We start from the raw sequence: 21,449 nt of genomic DNA, 5'->3' as shown, positions 1-21,449 counted from the left end.
GGGGAGGGGCCTTGAGGGAGTTCTGCCAGAAAAGGGGGACATTAGCCTGACCTTGTTCCCTCATCATTCCAGTGAAAGGTCTGGCCACGGGGCTCTCTGAGGGGCCTCCTAGCCTAGGTCAGTGATCGCTCCCAGGTTGGGGTCAAGAAGACCCCGGTCACCTTGAAGGACATGGGGCTCCTCCGGGAAATGGAGCCGCCCTTGCAGCAGGGACTCCTTGGGGTGGGGGGGCTGGCCAATGGAGAGGTGAACCTGAGAAGGAAACAGCATTTATAAGGAAATGGGGAGGGGGGCCAGGAAACAACGCCCCAGGCATCAGATATCTTGAGAAGGGTCCATTGGGGGGTTGGGGCGGGCTCTCTCTGGATGCCCAGGACATCCTGTGACCTGGAGTCATGGGGGACTTAGGGCCAGAAGACCCTTGGAGATGAAGTCCAAACCACTCCCTTTATAGAGGGGGCAACAGATCCAGAGAGAGGGCTCACTTTCCCGAGTGCCCATGGGAGTAGGGATGTTGGACAGCTCCAAACCGAGAGTCCAAAGGTCCTTGGGGGCCAAGGGGGACCACGCCTTCCAGGGGGCCTGGGGCTGAGGGAGCAGGTCCTCCGAGGGGGATGAGAGCTGAGAACCCAAAGACCCTCCAAGGAGGCTAAGGGGGACCAGGTCCTCCGAGGGTACTGGGGACAAGGCTCTCCAGGGGCCCGGCCAGGGTTGTGGCAGTTCGGAGACAATTGGTGAGAGGGGGTTCTCCCTGCCTGGGAATGCAGCCAAAGGGAATCCCACCAGGTGGCCTTTGGGTCTCCCCGGCCCTCAGCGGGGAGAGGACATGGTAGAAGACAGCTGCTTGCTGAGCCCGCCCAGAAGGGCTGAATAATTCAAAGGGAAGGTCACACGAGCCCCCCCACCGTCCCAGGCTTCCTCCCCCTGCCCCACCCGGCATCTGGTTACCACCCCGGATCAGATTCTGCCATCCCAGCCGGTGAATAATTAACCTGCCTGCGGGCCTCCATCCCCACCCCAGGCGGCCTTTGGGAGGCCTCAGGTGCCGTGAGGACACAGTTGGGCCGCCACCCTCGGTCCGCTCTGGGAACAGGAGCTCTTCAGGCGCTCGGCCTTCCCCGTTGCTCTTCCTTCCCGCGGGGGCTTCCTCCCCACTTCTGAGCCAGAGATGGAGCAGTTCTACCGGTCCACGATGGCCATCTACAAGGTGAGAGGTCACTCAGTCCCCTGGCTCAAGAGGCAGATGTCTGTCCAGCTGGCCATCGTCCTGGGGGGTGACTCGGACTTCAAGGGCCTCCCAGAGAAAGCAAGTTAGGGGTGGCCCAGAGCCCCCTCTCCAGAGGGAACCAACACGGCCAAGTAAGGGCTCCCCGACGGGCCGGGTCTGGGAGAGGGAGCCAGCCTCGGAAGACCATTACAGAGGAACGGCCTGGGGAGGGGGAACAGTCAGGAAGGGTGGCCACTCAAAGCCCCCACACCCAGACACCCGGGAGGACTCTGCTCCTGGCAGGGCGGGACTTAGTGACCTTGAAGGGCCCAAAGCGGGAGTCTCTCAGACAAGCGAGGGAAACTCAGGTCATCCCTCAGGACTCAATTGTCACCCACTCTCCAGACCAAAGGCGGCAAAGTTAATCCCCCTCCAAAACCTGGAAAAGAGATCACCTCCCCCCACTTGGTTCCTTTCTCATGGATCTCTTGGGACTGAATCAGCTCGTCCGGCTGGGCCGCAGGGATCTGCCCTTCCAGTGTGGAGGGCCTTCCCCTGGCTTGGAAGGTGGAGGAGACACCCAAGCTGTCCTCCAAGGGCCAGGGGTGGAACCAGCTGGGAATAGTGAGGGCTTAATTCACTGAGAGCTAGTCCCTCACTCAGAGTCCTCCAGGGTCCTCAGCAGGGCCCTCCCTGCTGGCACTGTGACCCTTGTCAAGTCATCTCAGGCCTGTGGCCCACAGTTTCTCATCAGTGAAATGGGGCTATGGAGTAGCCCTGGCTCACAGGGACGTTGGAAGGAAATATCATGTGAGAGTGGGGCTCTCTCATGGAAGTGATGGTCCTTTTCCTCCCTGGGGGAGGGGCGGGCGTGAGGGGCCCAGCCTTTCCCACTTTTGTTGGGGGAGGAGCAGGATAACTTCCTTAAGGGCTGGGGGCCCCCAAGAGTGGCTCCCACCTGATCTGTAAGCACCCCTGGGCGGCCGCCGGCAGCCTCCTGTCCAGGGGATAGATGGTGTCCTGTTGCCCCACAGAGCTATATTTAGCAAGGCCTAGGAAGGCCCCAGGGACTAATTAGCAGCAATGTGGGGCTGGAGGGGGGCCTAGAGGAAGCCCCCCAACTCTGCTGACATGGGACAGAGGGAGGCGGGGTTCCACATCCTCCCTCCCCAACAATAGAACGGAGACACAGGGAGGCAGGTTTCAGAAAAACTGGTCAATGAAACTCCCAGAGTGGGATGGGCTGTCCTGTGAGGTAGTGAGCTCCCAGTTAGAGGGACTAGCCAAACAGGAGGACTGACCATCAGGAAAGGATGCTGCAGAATGGGAGATGGGGTTTGGTAACTGCCCGGGGCCCTACCGTGGACCGGGGGGAGCCTGGGATCCTCAGCCCCCAGTCAGATCAGCTGCGGGCCCCGTCTCAGGCAGCCAGGGGCTCCAGAGCTCAGGCAGAGGGAGGGACAGTGGGCTCAGCTGTCCCCGTTAACTTGTCATCATGTCCCATCCCTCACCCGGACCCCAGAGCATCATGGAGCAGTTTAACCCTGCCCTGGAGAATCTCGTCTATCTGGGCAACAACTACCTTCGGGCCTTCCACGGTGAGTGCGGGCGCCTGTCCCCTGCTCCCCAAACCCGTCCGTCCTGGGGGAGCGAGGGGAATCAAAGATCCAGACCCAGGAGGTCACGCTAGTCTTCCCCGACACCCGCTGGCTGGGTGAGCCGGCCAAGCCTGAGCCTCGGCTTACCCTGAAATAGAAATGGTGATGATAAGTAATGGTGAACAATAACACTTATCATCATTACCATTGCTTACAATTATGACCATTATATTACTGCTATTGGTTACTATTATCATCATGACTATTATTTATCATTACATACCATTACTATTACTGTTATTTGGAATTACTGATGATCATTACATTACTATTATTGTTTACTATCATCATCATGACTATTGTCATTACACATTATCGTTATTATTACTATTATTTACAATTCCCTATTATGATCGTTATATAACTATTGTTGTTTACTATTTTTATCATCATTACTATTATTTATCATCATCATTATTATTTATTATTACATATTGCTATTATTACTATTATTGTAAGTATTTATGATTATCATTACTATTATTTAGTACTACATAATATTATTACAATTATTTATAACTACTTATTATGACCATTATCACTATTATTGTTTACTATTACTTATCATTATTTATTATCACACATTACTAATTATTGCATATTATCATTTATAATTACTTAGTATGATCATTATCACTATTATTGTTTACTATTACTTATTTATCATCACACATTATTATTACATATTATCATTATCATTTATAATTACTTATGATCATTATCATTATTGTTTACTATTACTTATCATTATTATTACTATATGGTATTACTATTATTTACAATAACTAGTTATAGTAATAATTTGTTATTATTGCTTTTTACTTATACTATTATTATTTGCTATCATTATTATTATAAGTTATCATTATTACTATTCTTTATTATTATTCATTATTACTACTTTTCAATGTTACTATTATTACTTGACATCATCATTACTATTATTTTTCATTATTACTTAATGTTGTTACTATTATTTATCATTACATATTGTCATTATTATCCTGATGATTATTGTTTACTATTATTTATTGTCATCATTAGTATTGCTATTATTTATTATTACTAATTATTATTAGTGCTATTTGTTACTTGTTACTATTATTTATTGCTACTTATAAGTATTACTATTGTTACCATCATTATTACTACTATTTTTAATTATCATTATATTGTTGCTGTTATTTATCATTGCTATTATTTATTATATGTTATCATCATTACTATTATTTATAACTACTTATGAACATTATCATTATTATTTTTTGCAATTTCATATCAGTTACTATTATTATTACTATAATTATCATTACTATTATTGTTTATTATTAATCATCATTACCAATATTTATTATATATTATTATTACTCTCAGTGTTGACTTGTTATCATTACTATTATCATTTATCATTACTTATCATAATTACTATGATTTATTACATTGTGTTATATTTGTTATTATCAATTTTTTTTTTTTTTGAGGCTGGGTTAAGTGACTTGCCCAGGGTCACACAGCTAGGAAGTGTTAAGTGTCTGAGACCAGATTTGAACGCGGGTCCTCCTGAATTCAGGGCTGGTGCTCCATCCACTGCGCCACCTAGCCGCCCCTGTTATTATCATTATGATGATTATTGTTCACTATTACTTATTGTCACCATCATTGCTATTATTTATTATTACTAATTATCATTATTATTATTTGTTACATATTACTATTATTTCTTGCTACTTATTACTATCATCATCCTTACTTTTATTACCATTATATTGTCATTATTTTCTGTTATTATTAATTATCATTGCTATTATTTGTTACTTATCACTATTATTGTTACCTGTTTTATAATTGATCATTACTGTTACTCTTAATGACCGTTTCCCATGGCATGAGGAATGCTCACAAGCACTTTCCCAGCTCTCTGGGAGCTAACAAAGCAGACTGATGAGGAGTCTATTCAGCAGCCCCCCTCCCTCATACCCCCCCCCCCCCGCTTTAATCTCCCCCTCCCCCTCCATGTGTCCCCACACACACCCTTAGGTGCTCATGGGAGAGAGCCCAGGGGAGGATGGGTTGGAGTTTGGGGGGTGGGCCCGAGTCCGGCTGGGTTGGGGGGTCCGGACTGAAGCCTGGATTTCATCCAGTGTTTCCCAGGCATCTTTGCTTTGAGAGCCTGGGTCTGGGCACTGGTGGGGTGCGAGGGCTTGCCCCCCCTGCGCTTGGGGTCTGATAAGGGAGGAAGGTGCATGTGCAGAGCCCCATAATGTAAGGCAATTGAGGGGCTTGAGGAGAGTCCAGGGACCCTCCTTCAGGAAGGAGTGGGGAGCCCTTGATGAAGCCGAGCCTGAGCTGGGCTTAAGGAGGAAGCAGGCCAGAGGGCTCGGAGGCCGGGCCGGGTGGCAGGCCCAGAATTCTCTCCCTCCTGGACAGCGCTGTCAGAAGCGGCCGAGGTCTACTTCAGAGCCATCCAGAAGATCGGGGAGCAAGCCTTGCAGAGCTCCACTTCCCAGCTCTTGGGTAGGAGACCACCCCGGGCCCCTGCTTCCCACAGGCCAGACCTGAGGGCCCGTCCAGGTAGATAAGGAGGGTCAGATTGGGCCCTGCCAACTTTTTGTAGCACTCTCCAATAGCCTCCCGAAGCACAAGGATCATTAGTTCCATTTTACAGATGAGAAAACCGAGGTTCAGTGGTGGGGAGATGATTTGTCCATAACCATCCTGTGAGTATCAGAGGCAGGTTTGAAACCCGGATCCCGAGGCCAAAAGACTCTGTGACCATCTTAGAAACCCTCGGTAGGGCGGGCCCTGGAGGCCAGGGTTCAGCTCTTACCTCCCACACCGCCTGTGTGATGGGCCACGGTCTCTCTGGGCCTCAGTGCTTCAGCTGAAGAATTGAGGGATTGGGGGAGAATTTAGGACCTCTTAGATTTTTCCTACTCATAGCCCTTTTGTGTCAGAAAAATGTTTACGTGCCCCAGGCATATAGATCAAACGTTTGCTGCTGTTAAGTCATGATTTTGTGACCCCCCCCAATTGGGAGCCCCCTCGGGGGTGACCCCCAGTTTCAGAGCCGGGCCTTCCAGTTTCAGATCCATGACCCTGTGAGAGTCACCGCTTCTTGTGGGGCCTCAGTTTTCCCATCTATAAAAAGTGGCAATCCCTGCACTCCTTTCTCACAGGGGCTGGGTTGGAGGGACTTTGTATGAAGAGTCAGGAGCTGGTGTTAGCGGCCCAGTGAGCTGCAGGTGTAAGAGGGGGCAGGGAGAGGCTTCTGGGGCAAGGATAGGGGCCCAGAGTAACCCCAGCAGCCATTGCTCTGGTCCTGTGGGCCGCCCTGCCAAGGTGACCCCAATAACTCACCCCCAAGGGCCCGGGGGAGTCAGGCCAGCACACCTGCCCATCACAATCTCCGTTTCCTCCCCATCTTCAAGGTGAGATCCTGGTCCAGATGTCGGACACCCAGCGGCACCTGAACAACGACCTGGAAGTGGTGGTGAGTCTCAGGCCGGGGAGGTTGTGCTAAGGGTCCCAGGCCCCCCCCATTCCCTGTCTGGGTGATGTCGCCGAGTCTGTGTCCTCAGTGTCCCCATCAGTAAAAACATATGGATCAAGCTCCCTTCCAATAAGTGCCAGTTACCATTTCTCTTCTGCCCTCTGGGCTCAAAGGGACATGACCAATCCTGCAGACCCTCCAAGTGAGCCGGCATACCCCCCTTTTCTTCCCAGAATAAAGTCTCACTTTTCCAGCTGGTTCTTACATAGCCCGGCCTTCAAATCCATCGTGGGCGCCTTCAAGGACCGGTCTGTGTCCTTCCTCAGCAAGATCCCCGCTCCGGATGTCATCAGAACAGGCCTTCCTCTCCCCGATTCTGGATGCCCTGCCTCTGGCACTTTATAACAAGAGGCCACATTTAAGTGCTGACACACATCACCTTGTTAGGTCCTCACAACAACCCTGGGAGGGATTATCACCTTTTTACAGTTGGGGAAACTGAGGCAGACCGAGAAGGGAAGCGTGTTGTCCAGGTCACACAGCTAGCACTGGGCCGAGTCCAGGTTTGGACTTGAATCTTCCTGGCCGCAGGTCTCCTGCTTATTCATAGCATCATCTAGCTATAGATCATGTATATCATCCATGGCAGGGATCAAGACCAGGATGGAGACTTGTCACGGGGCTCAGGCTGCAGGACCGTCCTCCCTGAGGAGTTCCTGTGGCCTTCCTCAGTCCTCTCCTGCCAGAGCTGTCAGGGGCCGCCCTTCTTGCCACAGCCACAGCCACAGCCAGACCTCCCTCTGGTCCTGAGCTCCCTGGAGGAGGGACAGGCTTGGTTTGTTTCAGAAGGGCCTTCCTAACCCATGGCAGGAATAGCTTAAAGTCAGCACACTGATAGGACCTTAGACCGTGCAGGGGGGAGAGGGGGGGAAAGGCCTGGGAATTAAGAGGAAATATTATTGGTATCATTTATTGTGACTATAAAATGGGATAGTAATAGCACCTCCCTGCCAGGATTATCATGATGGTCAAAGGGGAAGAGATTATAAAGTACTGAGCCTAAATATGAAATTTTAATAATAAACAGCATCCATAGAAATCGATATATTAGTTAGCAAATTCAGTTAAGTAAATTTATTCACAGATCAGTGAATAAATTAGTAAGTTAATAGTAAATTGTGTGCAGAGAAGTATTGGCTGCTGTTATTGTTTTTTGTAGTATAATTGTTATGGTAATAGTCCCTCTCTCCAATTTGGAAGATCAAACAGCATTCAGAGAAATTTATTAGTAAATTAATTAATTAGCAAGAGATCAGTGAATAGATTAGTAAGTTAATAGTAAACTGTGTACGGGTAAATATTAGCTGCTATTGTTATTATACATAGTATAATCGTTATAGTAATATTTGCTCCCCCTAAGTTTGAGGATTAAACAGCAGTCATAGAAATTGATAAATTGATTAGTAAACTCAATTAGTAATAGATCAGTGATTAAATTAGTAAGGCAATAGTAAATTATGTAATTGTAAATATTAGCTATTATTATTATATATAGTATAATTCTATAGTAATAGTCCTTCTCTCCAGGTTTGAGGATCAAATAACATTCATAGAAATTGATAAATTGATCAGTACATTTAATTGGCAATGGATCAGTGATTAAATTAGTAAGTTAATAGTAAATTATGTAATTGTAAATATTAGCTATTATTATTATATATAGTATAATTGTTATAATAATAGTCTCTCCCCCTAAGTTTGGGGATCAAATGGCATTCATAGAAATTGATAAATTGATAAATTAGTTGGTAATAGATCAGTGATTAGATTAGTAAATTAATAGTAAGTTGTGTACATGTGAATATTAACTGCTGGCATTATTATCATATATAGTATAATTGTTATAATAATAGTCCCTCCCCCTAAGTTTGAGGATCAAATGGCATTCATAGAAATTGATAAATTGATTAGTAAACTCAACTAGTAATAGATCAGAGATTAAATTAGTAAGGCAATAGTAAATTATGTAATTGTAAATATTAGCTACTATTATTATAATATATATAGTATAATTCTATAGTAATAGTCCTTCCCTCCAAGTGTGAGGATCAAATGACATTCATAGAAATTGATAAATTGATCAGTAAATTTAGTTAATTAGTAACATGTGACCTCCCACGCCGAGGTTACTGACTGCCAGGGCCATACATACCAGTCTTTCCTGGATACTCATGGAGAGAGCAGAGGTTAAGGTGCTCACCAGCCTCTCTTTATTGGCGAGCTCAGCAGGAAAGAGGAGCAGCTTATGTATGTCTCTAGTCTCTTTTTCTGCATCCCTGAATCTCTCTGCCTCTCTCTACATCTCAAAGCTGCCATTTATATTTACTCTCCTCTGGGATTACCCCGTGCCCAGCCCACTCAGCCCTGTGTGGGTGGATCGGAAGAAGGGAGACACCTGGAGTCAGTGCGGCATCCTAAGGAAAGATGTAACACCTGTAAGCTGCAGCCTCCAGCCTCAGGCCGAGCCCCCTTCTACCTCCTGGGTCCCCCCCCCCAACTGCCATGGCATCCATGGCAGTTCTCAGAAGGAAAGTCCCTAACAATAACCCATCAGTGAATAAATTACTAAATTAATAATACAGGTGAATATTAACTGCTATTATTAGTAATATTACATATAATATAATTGTTATAATAATAGTCCTTCCCCCCAAGTTTAAGGAGCAAACAGCATTCATAAAAATTGACAAATTAATTAGTAAATTCAGTTAATTACATTTATTCACAGATCAAGGATTAAATTAGTAAATTAATAGTACATTGTATACAGGTAAATATTAGCTGCTCTTATTATTATATATAATATAATTGTCATAATAATAGTCCCTCTCCCCAAGTTTAAGGAGCAAACAGCATTCATAGAAATTGATTAGTAAATTTAATTAGCAACAGATCAGTGATTAAATTAGCAAATTAAGTACTTGTAAATATTAGCTATTATTATTATATATCGTATAATTGTTATAATAATAGTCCTTCCCCCCAAGTTTAAGGAGCAAACAGCATTCATAGAAATTGACAAATTAATTAGTAAATTCAGTTAATTACATTTATTCACAGATCAAGGATTAAATTAGTAAGTTAATAGTACATTGTGTACAGGTAAATATTAGCTGCTCTTATTATTATATATAATATAATTGTTATAATAATAGTTCCCCTAAGTTTGAATAATTAAATTAGTAAGTTAATAGTACATTATGTACAGGTAAATATTAGCTGCTATTATTGCTATATATAGTCTAGTTGTCATAATAATAGTCCCTCCTCCCAAATTTGAGGCTCAAACAGGATTTATAGAAATCAATAAATTAATGAGTAACTTTAGTTAATAAGTAACAGATCCGTGAATAAATTAATAAGCCGACAGTAAATTGTGCACATGCACATATTAGCGGCTATTATTATATATAGTCTAATTGTCATAATGATAGTCCCTCCCCCCAAGTTTGAGGATCAGATAATAAGTGTAACATGATCAGCAAGCCTTAAAGTACTCTGTGATGCTGTTGCTCCCATTCCATATAGCCCCCCAGCTGTACCACCAGTGTCAGTGGAAGGAGGTGGGGATTTTCCTGAGGGTGGGAGAAGGGCCGGTGAGTCTCAGAAGGTCTGTGGGCCGTGAGGGCCAAGGTAGAAAGGGCACCCTCTTTAGGAGGGGTGGGTTGGTCCAGATCCCTCCCATCTGGGTGTGGGGCAGGAGCCCAGAAAAACCATTGCCCTTCTGGGAGATAAGCCCCGGAGGACCTGATTAGGACGGGTTTTATGAGAGTCTTCCTTCCTGGTGGCTGAGGGTTAAGTTCCTGTTCCTTAGGGATTACCTGGAGCTGTGGGCTTGGCTGCCCATGTCCTACCAGGCAACCAACAGGAGATTTCCTGATAAGCCGGCCGGGCAGGGATTTATAAACAAAACCAATCCTTGAATGGAGGCTTTGTGCCCGCACGCCTTGTGCCCAGCCCCGTGGCTGGAAGGATCTCGGGGCTCTAGGTCCAAGGGAGGCCATTCCAGGAGCAGGTGCTGGCAAAAGCTGAGGCCTTCAGGTGGCCCCTGGTAATGAACTAATTGAGGATTTCTGCAGGAAGCAAGATCCCTGAATGCCAGGGCTGGAAAGGACCTCAGCATCCAGCTAGCCTAATCCCCCGGCCCATATTCCCTTTGTCCTACACCTGGCAAGGGATCACCAGCCTCTGTTTGCAGACCTCCAAGGACAGGGAGCTCACTACTACTCAAAGCAGACCATTCCACGGCTGGGCAGCTCAAAACACAGAGCTGGAGTCTCTCTCACAAACTCCTTCCCTCTTCCTAATCTAGGCACTCTGCTTAATGCTCTTTAACTGCACGAGCTAGCACCTAGCTAGGATAGTGCCTGGCAGGCAGTAGGCGCTTAATAAATGCTGATCGATTGAGTCTTCCTTTCTCTTCATTTGGAATCAAGAAGACCTAAATTTAAATTCGAACTTTTCCAGTTAACTGCCCAGGTGACCTAGGACAAGTCTTGGGTCGGTTTCTTCTTCTGTAAAATGAGTTGGATGCCATGGTGTCTGAGGTCCTGATGTAGCACAGTCTCGACTCCCTCACAATGTCGTCTGTGCCCAGAATTGCTTTCCCCCAGTGAGGGAGAGAATATCCCTTAATATAATAAAACAGCAACAATTACGGAGATATCAATAGGCGTTACCTTTCCCAGCCTCCTCTCTGCTCTGGTCAATATGTCAAGGAACTGAAATTTGGTTGCTATTCCCTCCACAAATGCAAAATGCAATCCATCTTTTTTTACTCGGGACTTGAGATATTTATTGATCATTTCTCAAAGCTATGCTTCATGAGCTCGTTCCACAGGTAGAGCTCCCCTCCAATTCTCCTCCAAGTAACACATCATTGACATGAAAAATAGATTATTTCACAAAGTTATCATTACAAGTTGGGAATTTCTCTCCATCTTATTGTCTTCCTCAGTCTGTTTTTACACTATTCCCGATACCTTGCCCTCTCCCCTTATGTTTCTATTCCTTATTTTACCCATCCCTTTAAGAGTCCTTCATTTATCCTTTCCTCCACCTTCTTAAATCTTAATCTAGGAGCAGCTAGGTGGCACCAGCTCTCAAATCAAAAAGACCTGAGTTCAAATTTGACTTCAGACACTTAATACTTCTTGGCTGTGTGACCTTGGGCAAGTCACTTAACCCCAATTGCCTAGGAGGAGAACTTAATCTACACACACTTCTAAAAATCCTTTCATCTTTTTTTTAAAGAAGAACTTTAGACCTTCTTAATGTCTATATTGTTCCTTTAACCCGGATGATGAAAGTAAGGTTCCAGCACTACTGGCCGTCCCCTCTCTATCTGTTCCCTTTATATCATTTATTCCTCTTATTTTTAAAATAACTTGCAATCCATAATCCAATCTCTAATTTACTAGAAAAATCTTAGGTGGTTCCTAAGGCTTATGTGATTTGCCCAAAATCAAATAGCTCGAGTCAGAGATGAGACTTGAATATAGATTTTCCTGACTGAAGCCCAGTGCATATTATTCCACTAGCAGCCATATGGCTTCTCGTTCTCTTTTCTCAATGTCAAAATCCCCAGCGTGGTCTCTCTCCCAGATTTTCCTATATTTGTGAGCAATCCTCCTTTGTGACCTTGCAGGAAGCACCACGGGGACCCTACTCCCTGACACTCAAATACCCACCCGGTATCGTCAGTGACACCTTGTCACAAACAAGGCTTTGATTCCCATTTGGAATTGGGCCTAGGGAGTAAAGTTCTCAGAAATCATTGAGGATCCAAGGCCACGGCCAGCTTTATGGCTCTTATCGCTAATAATCGTTGGGGCTGGGATTTGGGGGACAATTACTTTCTCTTCTAGTTCTCAGTTTCTTTGCCTACAAAATGTTCTCTTGTTTTAACATTCCCTGTTCTAAGGCTCTTCCTGGCTCCGACAGCCTCTGTTCTAAGGTCCCTTCCAATTTGGACGTTCCGGATTCCAAAGCAATCCCTCTCCCTGTTCCGTCACTATACGTGGCAATGCAGACTCAGTCATACGTGTGAGAACAAACAAGGGACATGACCTTCTCCCTTTTCCAGGTGCACACTTTCCACGAAGACCTTCTGCAGCACATGGAGAAGAACACCAAGTTGGACATGCAGTTTATCAAAGTGAGCCACCCCCAGCTCCTCCCTGATACCTACTCCGAATCTCTGAAGGGCTGGGAGGGCAGCCCCCCCCATCCTCAGCTTTCCCTCTAGTCCGGGCACTTTGTGGCCTTCTCCAACTCTGAGGGCTTCCCATTCTCGATTCCTCTCTCTGGGAAAAGGGAGGAATTTTTTAATGAAATCCCCCCTGGCCCCGGATTTCTCAAAGGCATGGAAACAAATTGACTTTTGTCCCCATGGTAGTGGAGTCCCATTAGGATCATTGAGAACAACAACAACAACAGCAACAACAACAACAATTTACACTAGACTCTAGAGCTGGAATCAGGAGAAATCCTGGCTCTGACTTGAATTAGCCATGTGATCTTCAAGACTCTCTGGGTCTCGGTTTCCTCGTTTGTAAAATAGAAACGATAATGTCTTGAGAACCCAAGTTTACAGAACTGTTGTGATAATCAGACAAGATCAAGTATACATTGTCTTTTATAAATTTTGAAGCTGCCCGGCCTTGGTTGGTGGTGTGCTTTGTAAAATACACCACTTAATTTTTTTAATAAGATATTTTATTTTAATTTTATTTTAATAAGATATTGTATCCCGTGGGTCTCAGTTTCCTCATCTGTAAAAGGAGGCAGTGGGACTAGATATGTTTAAGGTCTCCCCCCCCCCCAGGCTTAAGGTTGATGATTTCCGTTTTAGAGCCAAGTATATGAAGAAGCAGAGGAAGTAATTCACTCATAAAATAACGAGTAATTAATAAGTAGTTTTACCAGGTCTGCCGATTTCCGCTGCCTCTGAGACAGTCTCTTTGCCATGGGCACCCTCTTTTCCTCCCCCAACCCTGCTCCTCTCAAACTCCCTAGGACAGCCGCCAACACTATGAGATAGAATATCGCCATCGGGCCGCCAACCTGGAGAAATGCATGTCGGAGCTGTGGAGGATGGAGAGACAGAGAGATAAGAATGCACGGGACATGAAGGTGAGTGGGGTGGGCAGGGGGAGGGTCTGGATTCCCCAGGGAGCCTAGCCCTCACCCCAGGTTAAGGTCAGCTGTGTCCACAGCTCCACCCTCACGCTTATAAATAGCTCCAAAGAGCCATGAATGACCGGTTGTGGAATCTGGCAGCAGGAAGACCTGAATTCAAATCCTACTTCACATATTCACTAGCTGAATGACCCTAGATCACCCTGGGAAATGCTTCCATTTCCTTATAAGTAAAATGAGGGGGCTTGGATTCAGAGGTCTCTAAAGTCCATTCCAGCTTTAAATCTTTGGTTCTTCCCAAAGGACCAGCTCCCTACTTACTAGCCCTTCCATGTGGTTCTGCTAAAAAGTTCATCCACAAAATCCATATCATCAACAGGCTCTAGAGCCAGAAAGGACCTTGGGTGGAGGCTGATTTTTAGTAAGAGTCTTTTGTGTGCTGGGCTTGAGAAGCATTGAAAAACTCCCACTTATAAGCAGACTTCTGATAGGGAGGACTTCTAGATGGAAGCAGTACTTAATAATAATTATTATTCAGAATATTAAATGGTTTACAAAGCCATATGTTATCTTACATTAAGTCTGGGAGGTAAGTCCTATTATTATCCCCATTTTACAGATGAGGAAGCTGAGGCTGACTTGAACAGAGTTACCCAGTAAATGTTCGAGGCTTGATCTGGACTTAGGGAATGGAGAGGGATGGTGTAGGGAAAAAAATGAGGATTTTCTGGGATTTTCTAGAGTTGGTCATTCCTCTCCTATAGAAGTGCTGGTGAGAGAATTAAGAGGATGGAGGAAATCGAAAAGAAATAAATGTAAGATTTTAAATTTAGGTTCAAGCAATCGATTTCATAAGCCCAAAATGGTGGGGGAGGGGGAGGAGAGGAGATGTGGCTGGACAATATAGACAGATAAAGTTGTTAAGTGTGAAAGTCTCAGTTATAAAAAACAAGCAAGCAAAGTTGGTTTTGCCCTCAGGGGGCTGGTATTCTAGGAGGGGAAGACCACAGCGGAAAGGGGGGAAAGGAAGGGGACCCAGGTCACTTGAAAAAGATCTGAGGACAATGAATGCCATCTGTGAAGGGCAAGAATCAGGGAAGTAGCCTTCCTGCTGCCAGCTTCCCTGATCAGATCCCTGGGCAGGACTGAGTCCCCTTCTGGGCGCCACGTTTTTAATGGGACATAGATATGTAGGAGAGCGTCCAGAGCCAGGCAGATCAGAGGCAGACCTGGAGCTCACACCATGGGGACACTCTGGGAAAGAGGAGGCCCAGGGGAGACGGGGCACGTGGGGGCCGAGCTGCTTGGCCCCCAAAGACAGAACCAGGGGGGATGGGCCAGGAACGCTTTCCAAACTCAGAGGAGGATTGACTGCCCATCCATGCCTTGGGCATGTCGCCTTTTGCCTTGATTTTCCCCCTAGATTTCAAGTTTCCCAAGGCTGCTTTGCCCTACCTGATATATTATAGCACTTAATAAATGCTCATGAATTGTTTGACCAGGGAGTCATCCCAGAGACCTGGTAGGGAGCCACTGAGCGTGGCACAGGCACGTAGGTGATTCTGGGGCGTCCTGGCCCCATTTCTGGGGAGCTCCTCACTCCTCCTTCCTCTTCCTGCCCAGGAGAGCGTGAACAGGTTGCATGCCCAGATGCACGCCTTCGTCTCCGAGAGCCAGAAAGCGGCGGAGCTGGAGGAGAAGAGGCGCTACCGATTCCTGGCCGAGAAGCACCTGCTCTTATCCAACACCTTCCTGCACTTCTTCGGCCGGGTGAGCCAAGAGCCAGCTGGGAGCAGGGGCGGGGGGGGGGGGGGGGGATTTCCCTTTGTCCCGTTTCAGTTGTAAAAATCTTAGAAACAGACAGGTGGGGGTGTCCCCGAGTTCTGCTCCTCCATTTTACAGATGAGGAAACTGAGGTCTGGAAAACTTGAGTTACCTACTCAAGGTCACACTGTGTCAGAGCTCAAATCTGAATTCAGGACTGATTCTAAGGCTGTTATTGGCTAGTTAGTAAATGCTGAAGCCAGTGCTTGAACCCATTCTGAATGCAGAGATCTTTGTAATGAGCCAGGTTCTTGTCTCCTTGATTGCCTTTCTCCCTCTTTCTCTACTTTCCCTTCTTCCTTTCTTCCTTTGTTCCTTCCTTTTTCATTCCCTCCTTTCCTTCCTTCTTTCTCCTTTTCTTCTTTCCTCCCTCCTTTCCTTCCTTCTCTCTTTCTTCCTTCACTCCTTTGTTCCTTCCTTTCTTTCTCCATCTCTTCTTTCCTCCCTCCCTCCCTTCCTTCCTCCTTCCTCCTTTCTTCCCTTCCTTCTTTCCCTCCTTCCCACCCTTCCTTCTTACCTTCTGCTCTTCCTTCCTTCCTCAAATAAACAAATCGATATGGACAGAGGCGTAGAGGATGTTCAGGGAGGACTAGCACCTCTGATGTGAGGGTTTATGAAGCCCTTTCCAAGGCTGCTCATTCTCTCTCTCCCTGTCTCTGTCTGTCTGTCTGTTTCTCTGTCTGTCTCTGTCTCTCCCCTCTTTCTTTCCATCTCTATCTCTCTCCACTATCCGTCCAACCTTCTACCTACCATCTGTCTGTCCATTTGTCCATCCCCCTGCTTGTCTATCTGTCCATATGTATGTGTATACACATGTGCACACACAGCTTAGAGCAGAGCTGGGAGGGAGCTTGGAACAGGGAAGGACTAGCACCTCTTAATCATCCAATCCTCTGCCCTCATTTTGCTGAGGCTCAGAAAGGGTTCCCGATTTACCGAAGGTCACACAGCGAGGACCGGTCCGAGCCAGGACTAACCTTTCCCTTCTCCCAGGCCCGGAGCATCCTCCAGAGCAAAGTTGTCTTGTGGAAGGAACAGTCGGAAGCCAGCCGAAACCCATCCCGTGCCCACTCCCCGGGCCTGCTGGGCCCCAGCCTTGGGTCAGCCTACCTCTCAGGCCGCCTGACCCCCACCCGCTTGGAGATGGTGAGCCCCTGGGAGCTACGGGCGCCACCTTTCTCGCCCCCCCTGTACCCACCCCCTGTCATACCCCCCTCCCCCTGGGACCTGAGGCCCCCATCCTGGACTATTCTCCCCCCTAGAACCTCAAGTTTCCGAGAGACCCTGTCCTCCCCCTACCTCCCCCCTGGGGTCTCCCCCCCATCTCCTCTGTGGCTTGGGAGGAGGCTACTGAATCCCTATGGGGAGCCCTGGGACTGGCGGTGGGGGGTAGAATAGGGCAGGGGGCAGCCCTGCCTCTCCCCTCCCTTCCCCACCCTCCCCTGCCCATCTCCCCTCGCAGCCCCAGAGGTCTCTGGGAGACTTCAGCTCTCCCCGGAGCCGGCATAGCTCGGGCTCCTACGGCCAGGAGCCCGGCGAGGGGAGACCTTTGTCCCAGCTGGAGCCGGATCGTATGCCCCTGCCCCGGACGCCGTCATCCAGTAAGTCACGGGACAGACCCCACCTCACCTGCTAGCCGGCATAAACCCTCCCTTGGGGAACCTTGTCTCCTCCCCAAAGAAGACTATTCAAATTGGGAAGGACCTTAGAATTTGGAGTGTTTGAACCAGAGGGGGTTAGAACAGGGGGGTGTCAGAGCTAGGAGACTCCTTAGGGACCTCATCCTATCCATTGGGGTACCCCAAAGACAGACCCTAAAGTCAAGGACCAGACCCTCCCCCAGGGGTCCTAGCACCCCACTAACTGCCTGTCCCAGCGGTCCTAAAGCTGCCGGCCTCCTCCCTGAGGCCCAGGCTGAGCACAGCCGCTGTCCAGTGAGGGCCGGGTCAGTGGCCGCTGGGGAGGGAGGGCCCCGGGCCCCGGTGCCCGCATTAATGCAGGGGGCTGGCCCCTGCTGTCCCCCTCCCCTGCACAGCCTCCCTGTACGCCGGCAGCACCCCACGGTCCCGCTCCAACTCATTCGGGGAGCGCCAGGGCAGCAGCCCCCGGCGAGCTCAGGCCTTGGTGTCCCACTCGGACAACGCCAACCAAACCTTGCTGCCCTTCTCTGCTGGTGATATCGTACTGGTGCTGGTGCCCGAAGCCCAGAATGGCTGGCTCTACGGCAAGCTGGAGGGGTCGTCCGCGTGAGTGATGGACGGGTTTTAAGAGGTCCGGGGTCTCTGCTCTCCGGCCGGGAGGAAGCTCCAGGGCCACCGAGCCCCCGCCTTCACCTTTACAGGGAGGGAAGTTGAGGCACAAACAGCGGCAGATTCTGTCGCATTCAGCATAACCTCATCACTTTCTGGTGGGGGCCTCAGTTTCCCCATCTGTAACTCCTTGAACTCGTGTGAGCTCCCAGGGGGCCCCCAGCATCCACCACAGACATACTAGAGGGGTTCGGGGGGGCACTGGCAGCCTCTGATCCACCCCACCCTGCCCCCAGGAGCGGCTGGTTCCCTGAGGCCTATGTGAAGCTCCTGGAAGATCCGCCCATGGCCAAGGTGCCCTCCAGGTGAGAGTGGTGAGGAAGCCGGGCCGGCCCCGGGGGGATGGCAACTCACAAGGGCACTTAGAGGGAAGGGCCCAGGAGCCCCAAGCCTTGCCCCTCGCCCTAGCCAGCTCCCCACTGCCAAGGTCAACATGGCCAGCCCTCTGCCTCCAGCCAGGCTGCCACCATGGATCGCTTTTGGGAGGCTGGTAGGAGGCAGGTCCCAACTCTGCTCACCTTCCCCGCTCAGGTCCTACCCGCTGCGGGGCACTCACAGCCTGGACAACCTCCTGGACCGCCCCATGAGCACCTCGGCGTCCTCCGAGTACTGGGACGGCCATTCCCGGCCCCACACCCCCAGCAGGACGACCAGCCGGGCGACGAGTCGAGCCCCCTCTCCCCCCCCGCCCCCCGCCAGCAGCCGCCGAAGCAGCGTGGGCAGCATGGGGATAGCCAGTGATGGCAAGGTGAGCGCCCCGGCCTGATCCTGCCGCTGGCCGGCCATCTGACCTCACCTGGCCTGTCCGGGCTCCCTGCTGAAAGGGGCATTCTCCCCGCTGGCAGGACCCGCCGGGCACCTGCTGCAAGGGAGAAACTGAGGCACAGAGAAGTGACAAGTCAGAGGCAAGATGGGAACCCCAGGGCTCTATGGACTGCACTGTTGCCCTCCCAGTCCTGACACCCCCTGTTCTAAGTTCCCTCCCAGCCCTGTGGTCCTTGAATTCCGAGTCAGGGCTTTGGTCCTTCTCAGCTGGGTGACTCACTATTTGAGCCTCAGTTCCTTCCTCTACTAGAGACCGAAAAAACTACTGCTTTATCCCCAGCTCCCAGAGCCCTTTGGGAGGGGGTGACATTTTAGTCCCAGAGAACTAGAACAGTGTGAGTTCTATTTCCTCTACTTTGTCTGGGAAATGTGAGGCCTGGTGTCATCCAGGTCCCCTTTCTCTCTTCCCTCCTCTCATGGATCTGTGATCAAGGCTCAAGGCTCCTTTGAACAGATCGGTTTTCTTCCTCTCTCTCCCCTTTCCTTTTTTCCTTTCCCCTTTTTCCTCTCCTTTTCCCTTTCCTTTCCTTTCCCCTTTTTCCTCTGCTTTTCTCCTTTCCTTTCCCCTTTTCCCTCTGCTTTTCTCCTTTCCTTTCCCCTTTTCCTCTGCTTTTCTCCTTTCCTTTCCCCTTTTCCTCTTCTTTTCCCTTTCCTTTCCCCTTTTCCCCTTTCCTTTCCCCTTTTCCCTCTGCTTTTCCCCTTTCCTTTCCCCTTTTCCCTCTGCTTTTCCCCTTTCCTTTCCCCTTTTCCTCTGCTTTTCCCCTTTCCTTTCCCATTTTTCCTCTGCTTTTGCCCTTTCCTTTCCCCTTTCCCTCCTTTCTCCTTTCCTCTCCTTTCTCCTTCCCTTCCTTCCTTCCCTTTCTTCCTTTCCTTTCTTTCCTTTCCTTCCTTCCTTCCTTCCTTCCTTTCTTTCCTTCCCTTCCTTCCTTTCTTTCCTTCCTTCCCTCCCTTCTTCCTTCTCTCTTCCTTCCTTTCTCTTTCAATATTATATATTTTCACATTTTTAAATTTCCAATAGTATTTTCCAAATACAAGTAAAATTTTTCAACATTTATTTTCCTAACACTCTGTGTTCCAAACGGTTTCTTCCTCCTTCCCTCCTCTCCCCCATCCCCGCGGCAGTCAGCAATCTGATGTATAACGTGTATGAGCCTCCTAAATATATTTCCATATTTGTCATGTTATAGAAGAAAAATCAGACCCAAAGGGGGGAAAGCAAACAAACAAACAAACAGGGGAGGATACTAAGTTCTGATCCACATTGGGTCCCCCCAGACTGGATGCAGATGGTCTCTCCATCACAAGGCCGTTGGAACGGGCCTGAATCATCTCATTGATGAGAAGAGCCACGTCCGTCAGAACAATCTCCTTACTGTGTACAGTGTTTTCTTGGTTCTGCTCACTTCACTCAGCCTCAGTTCCCATAGATCTTTCCGGGCTTTTCAGACAGATCAATTTTCAAACTTCTGGGGGCAGAGAAATGTCTTGTCCTTTCAGTGGAAATGCCGGACAGGTCAGGAAGGCCAGGTTCAAACCCTGCCTGAGACACTTAGTAATTCTATGACTCGGACCTCAGTTTCCTCTTCTGTTAAATGAGGCTCATATTAGCACCCACCTCACAGAGCTGATCCAATCAGATGTTTATAAAGCACCATAAAAATGCCACAAATTATTATCTAGCTATTAGTGGGGGAGGGCTGGCTCCTGCTCAGCCGCCCCTCTGTCCCACCCTGACTGATCCTTCCTGTGCAGAAGCAGATGGCCTGGGAGCAGCAGCCCCCCGAGCTCTTCCCCCGGTGAGTGTGAGACCAGCCAGCCTGGGGCAGCCCGGGCTGGGCGGGGGATGGTGGCGGGCAGCTCCCCTTACCCTACCCTGAGGGACAGACCCAGGAGATTCTGGAGCCCAGGTTTGTAGCATGCGGCCTGGTGGCCATATATGGGGGGGGGGGAATATGTGCCTTCTCCAGCTCTCCCTCCCCTTTGAAAGGGGTGCTCCGACTACCCCAAACCCTCTGTGAGTCTAGGGGAGCCCCAGCACCGTCTCTCTAGGAGTACAAGGGGGAGTCGCCGTTATTCCTGTTCTCCCCCTCACTCACGTTTTCTCCACTCAGAGGCACCAACCCCTTTGCCACGGTGAAACTTCGTCCCACCGTCACTAACGACCGCTCGGCCCCCCTCATCCGCTGAGGATCCCCTGCTCTGGGGAGTGCTCCCACGGGCAGATCCAGCCTCTCCCAGCACGCAGCGGAAGCCCCAGAAAGCACCTGGAAACCTCTTGTGTCCAAGCCGAAGATCTCAGGGATGTTGGGGTCCAGGGCATGAGCCCTCTGCCCACCCTCTCTTCCCAGCCGGGGCAGAGATTCTGAAGCAAGGGAGACTGTGCTCCCCAAATGAAACAGGGTGACCCCGGGACCAGGGTGCCAGGCCACCAGGGCCCCAGCAAGGGGGAAGGTCAGTGGGGGCCATCTTCAACCATCTATCGGTCCATCCATCCGTCCAATCCAACCATCCGTCCGTCCATCCATCAATTCAGCCATCTGTCTATCCATCCGTCCAATCCAATCATTTGTCCCTCCCTCCCTCCCTCCCAGGAGGCCAGATGCAGCATGGTGAGGTACCCTCCCTTTGCTGCTCCTTCCTCTCCCATTATCCCCCCCAGAGGTCTGAGCTCTCCTCTCCTCCCCTCCCCAACCTTGGAACCGGCCCCATGTTTGATTGTGCAAGTGGAGATGAATTAAAGCAGGTGGATCAAAGACAAAGCCAGAGCCATCTGTGTGTTTGTGGGCCCCCTGAATCCAGGGCCCCAGAGAAACAAGGGTGGCGGTCTTGGGAAGTGATAAGGTCCCTGGGCCAGACAGAGGCGGGGAAACTTGTTTCCAGACAACAGTGTCACCGTTTCCATTCTGGGAAGTGCTGCTGCGGTGTCCCCCGGCCTC

At 48.9% G+C, this 21,449-nt stretch overlaps 1 protein-coding gene across 1 annotated transcript; it reads left to right on the top strand.

The window, feature by feature from the left end:
• The first annotated feature begins 1,035 nt into the window (after positions 1-1,035).
• BAIAP2L2 (BAR/IMD domain containing adaptor protein 2 like 2) lies at positions 1,036-21,272 on the top strand. Its single transcript, XM_074271721.1, has 14 exons — positions 1,036-1,207; positions 2,730-2,805; positions 5,293-5,379; positions 6,294-6,355; positions 12,501-12,572; positions 13,433-13,549; positions 15,179-15,325; positions 16,373-16,525; positions 16,842-16,980; positions 17,415-17,625; positions 17,925-17,993; positions 18,220-18,436; positions 20,266-20,309; positions 20,625-21,272. Exons 1-14 carry the CDS (start codon positions 1,169-1,171, stop codon positions 20,698-20,700), a joined length of 1,509 nt encoding a protein of 502 aa, XP_074127822.1. The 5' UTR covers positions 1,036-1,168; the 3' UTR covers positions 20,701-21,272.
• The last annotated feature ends 177 nt before the right edge of the window (positions 21,273-21,449 follow it).

The sequence above is a fragment of the Sminthopsis crassicaudata genome, chromosome 5 (assembly GCF_048593235.1).
Source record: "Sminthopsis crassicaudata isolate SCR6 chromosome 5, ASM4859323v1, whole genome shotgun sequence".
Lineage (NCBI taxonomy): Eukaryota > Metazoa > Chordata > Mammalia > Dasyuromorphia > Dasyuridae > Sminthopsis > Sminthopsis crassicaudata.
The sequence above is the reverse complement of the archived record's forward strand: the minus strand, read 5'-3'. Positions and strand labels throughout refer to the sequence as shown.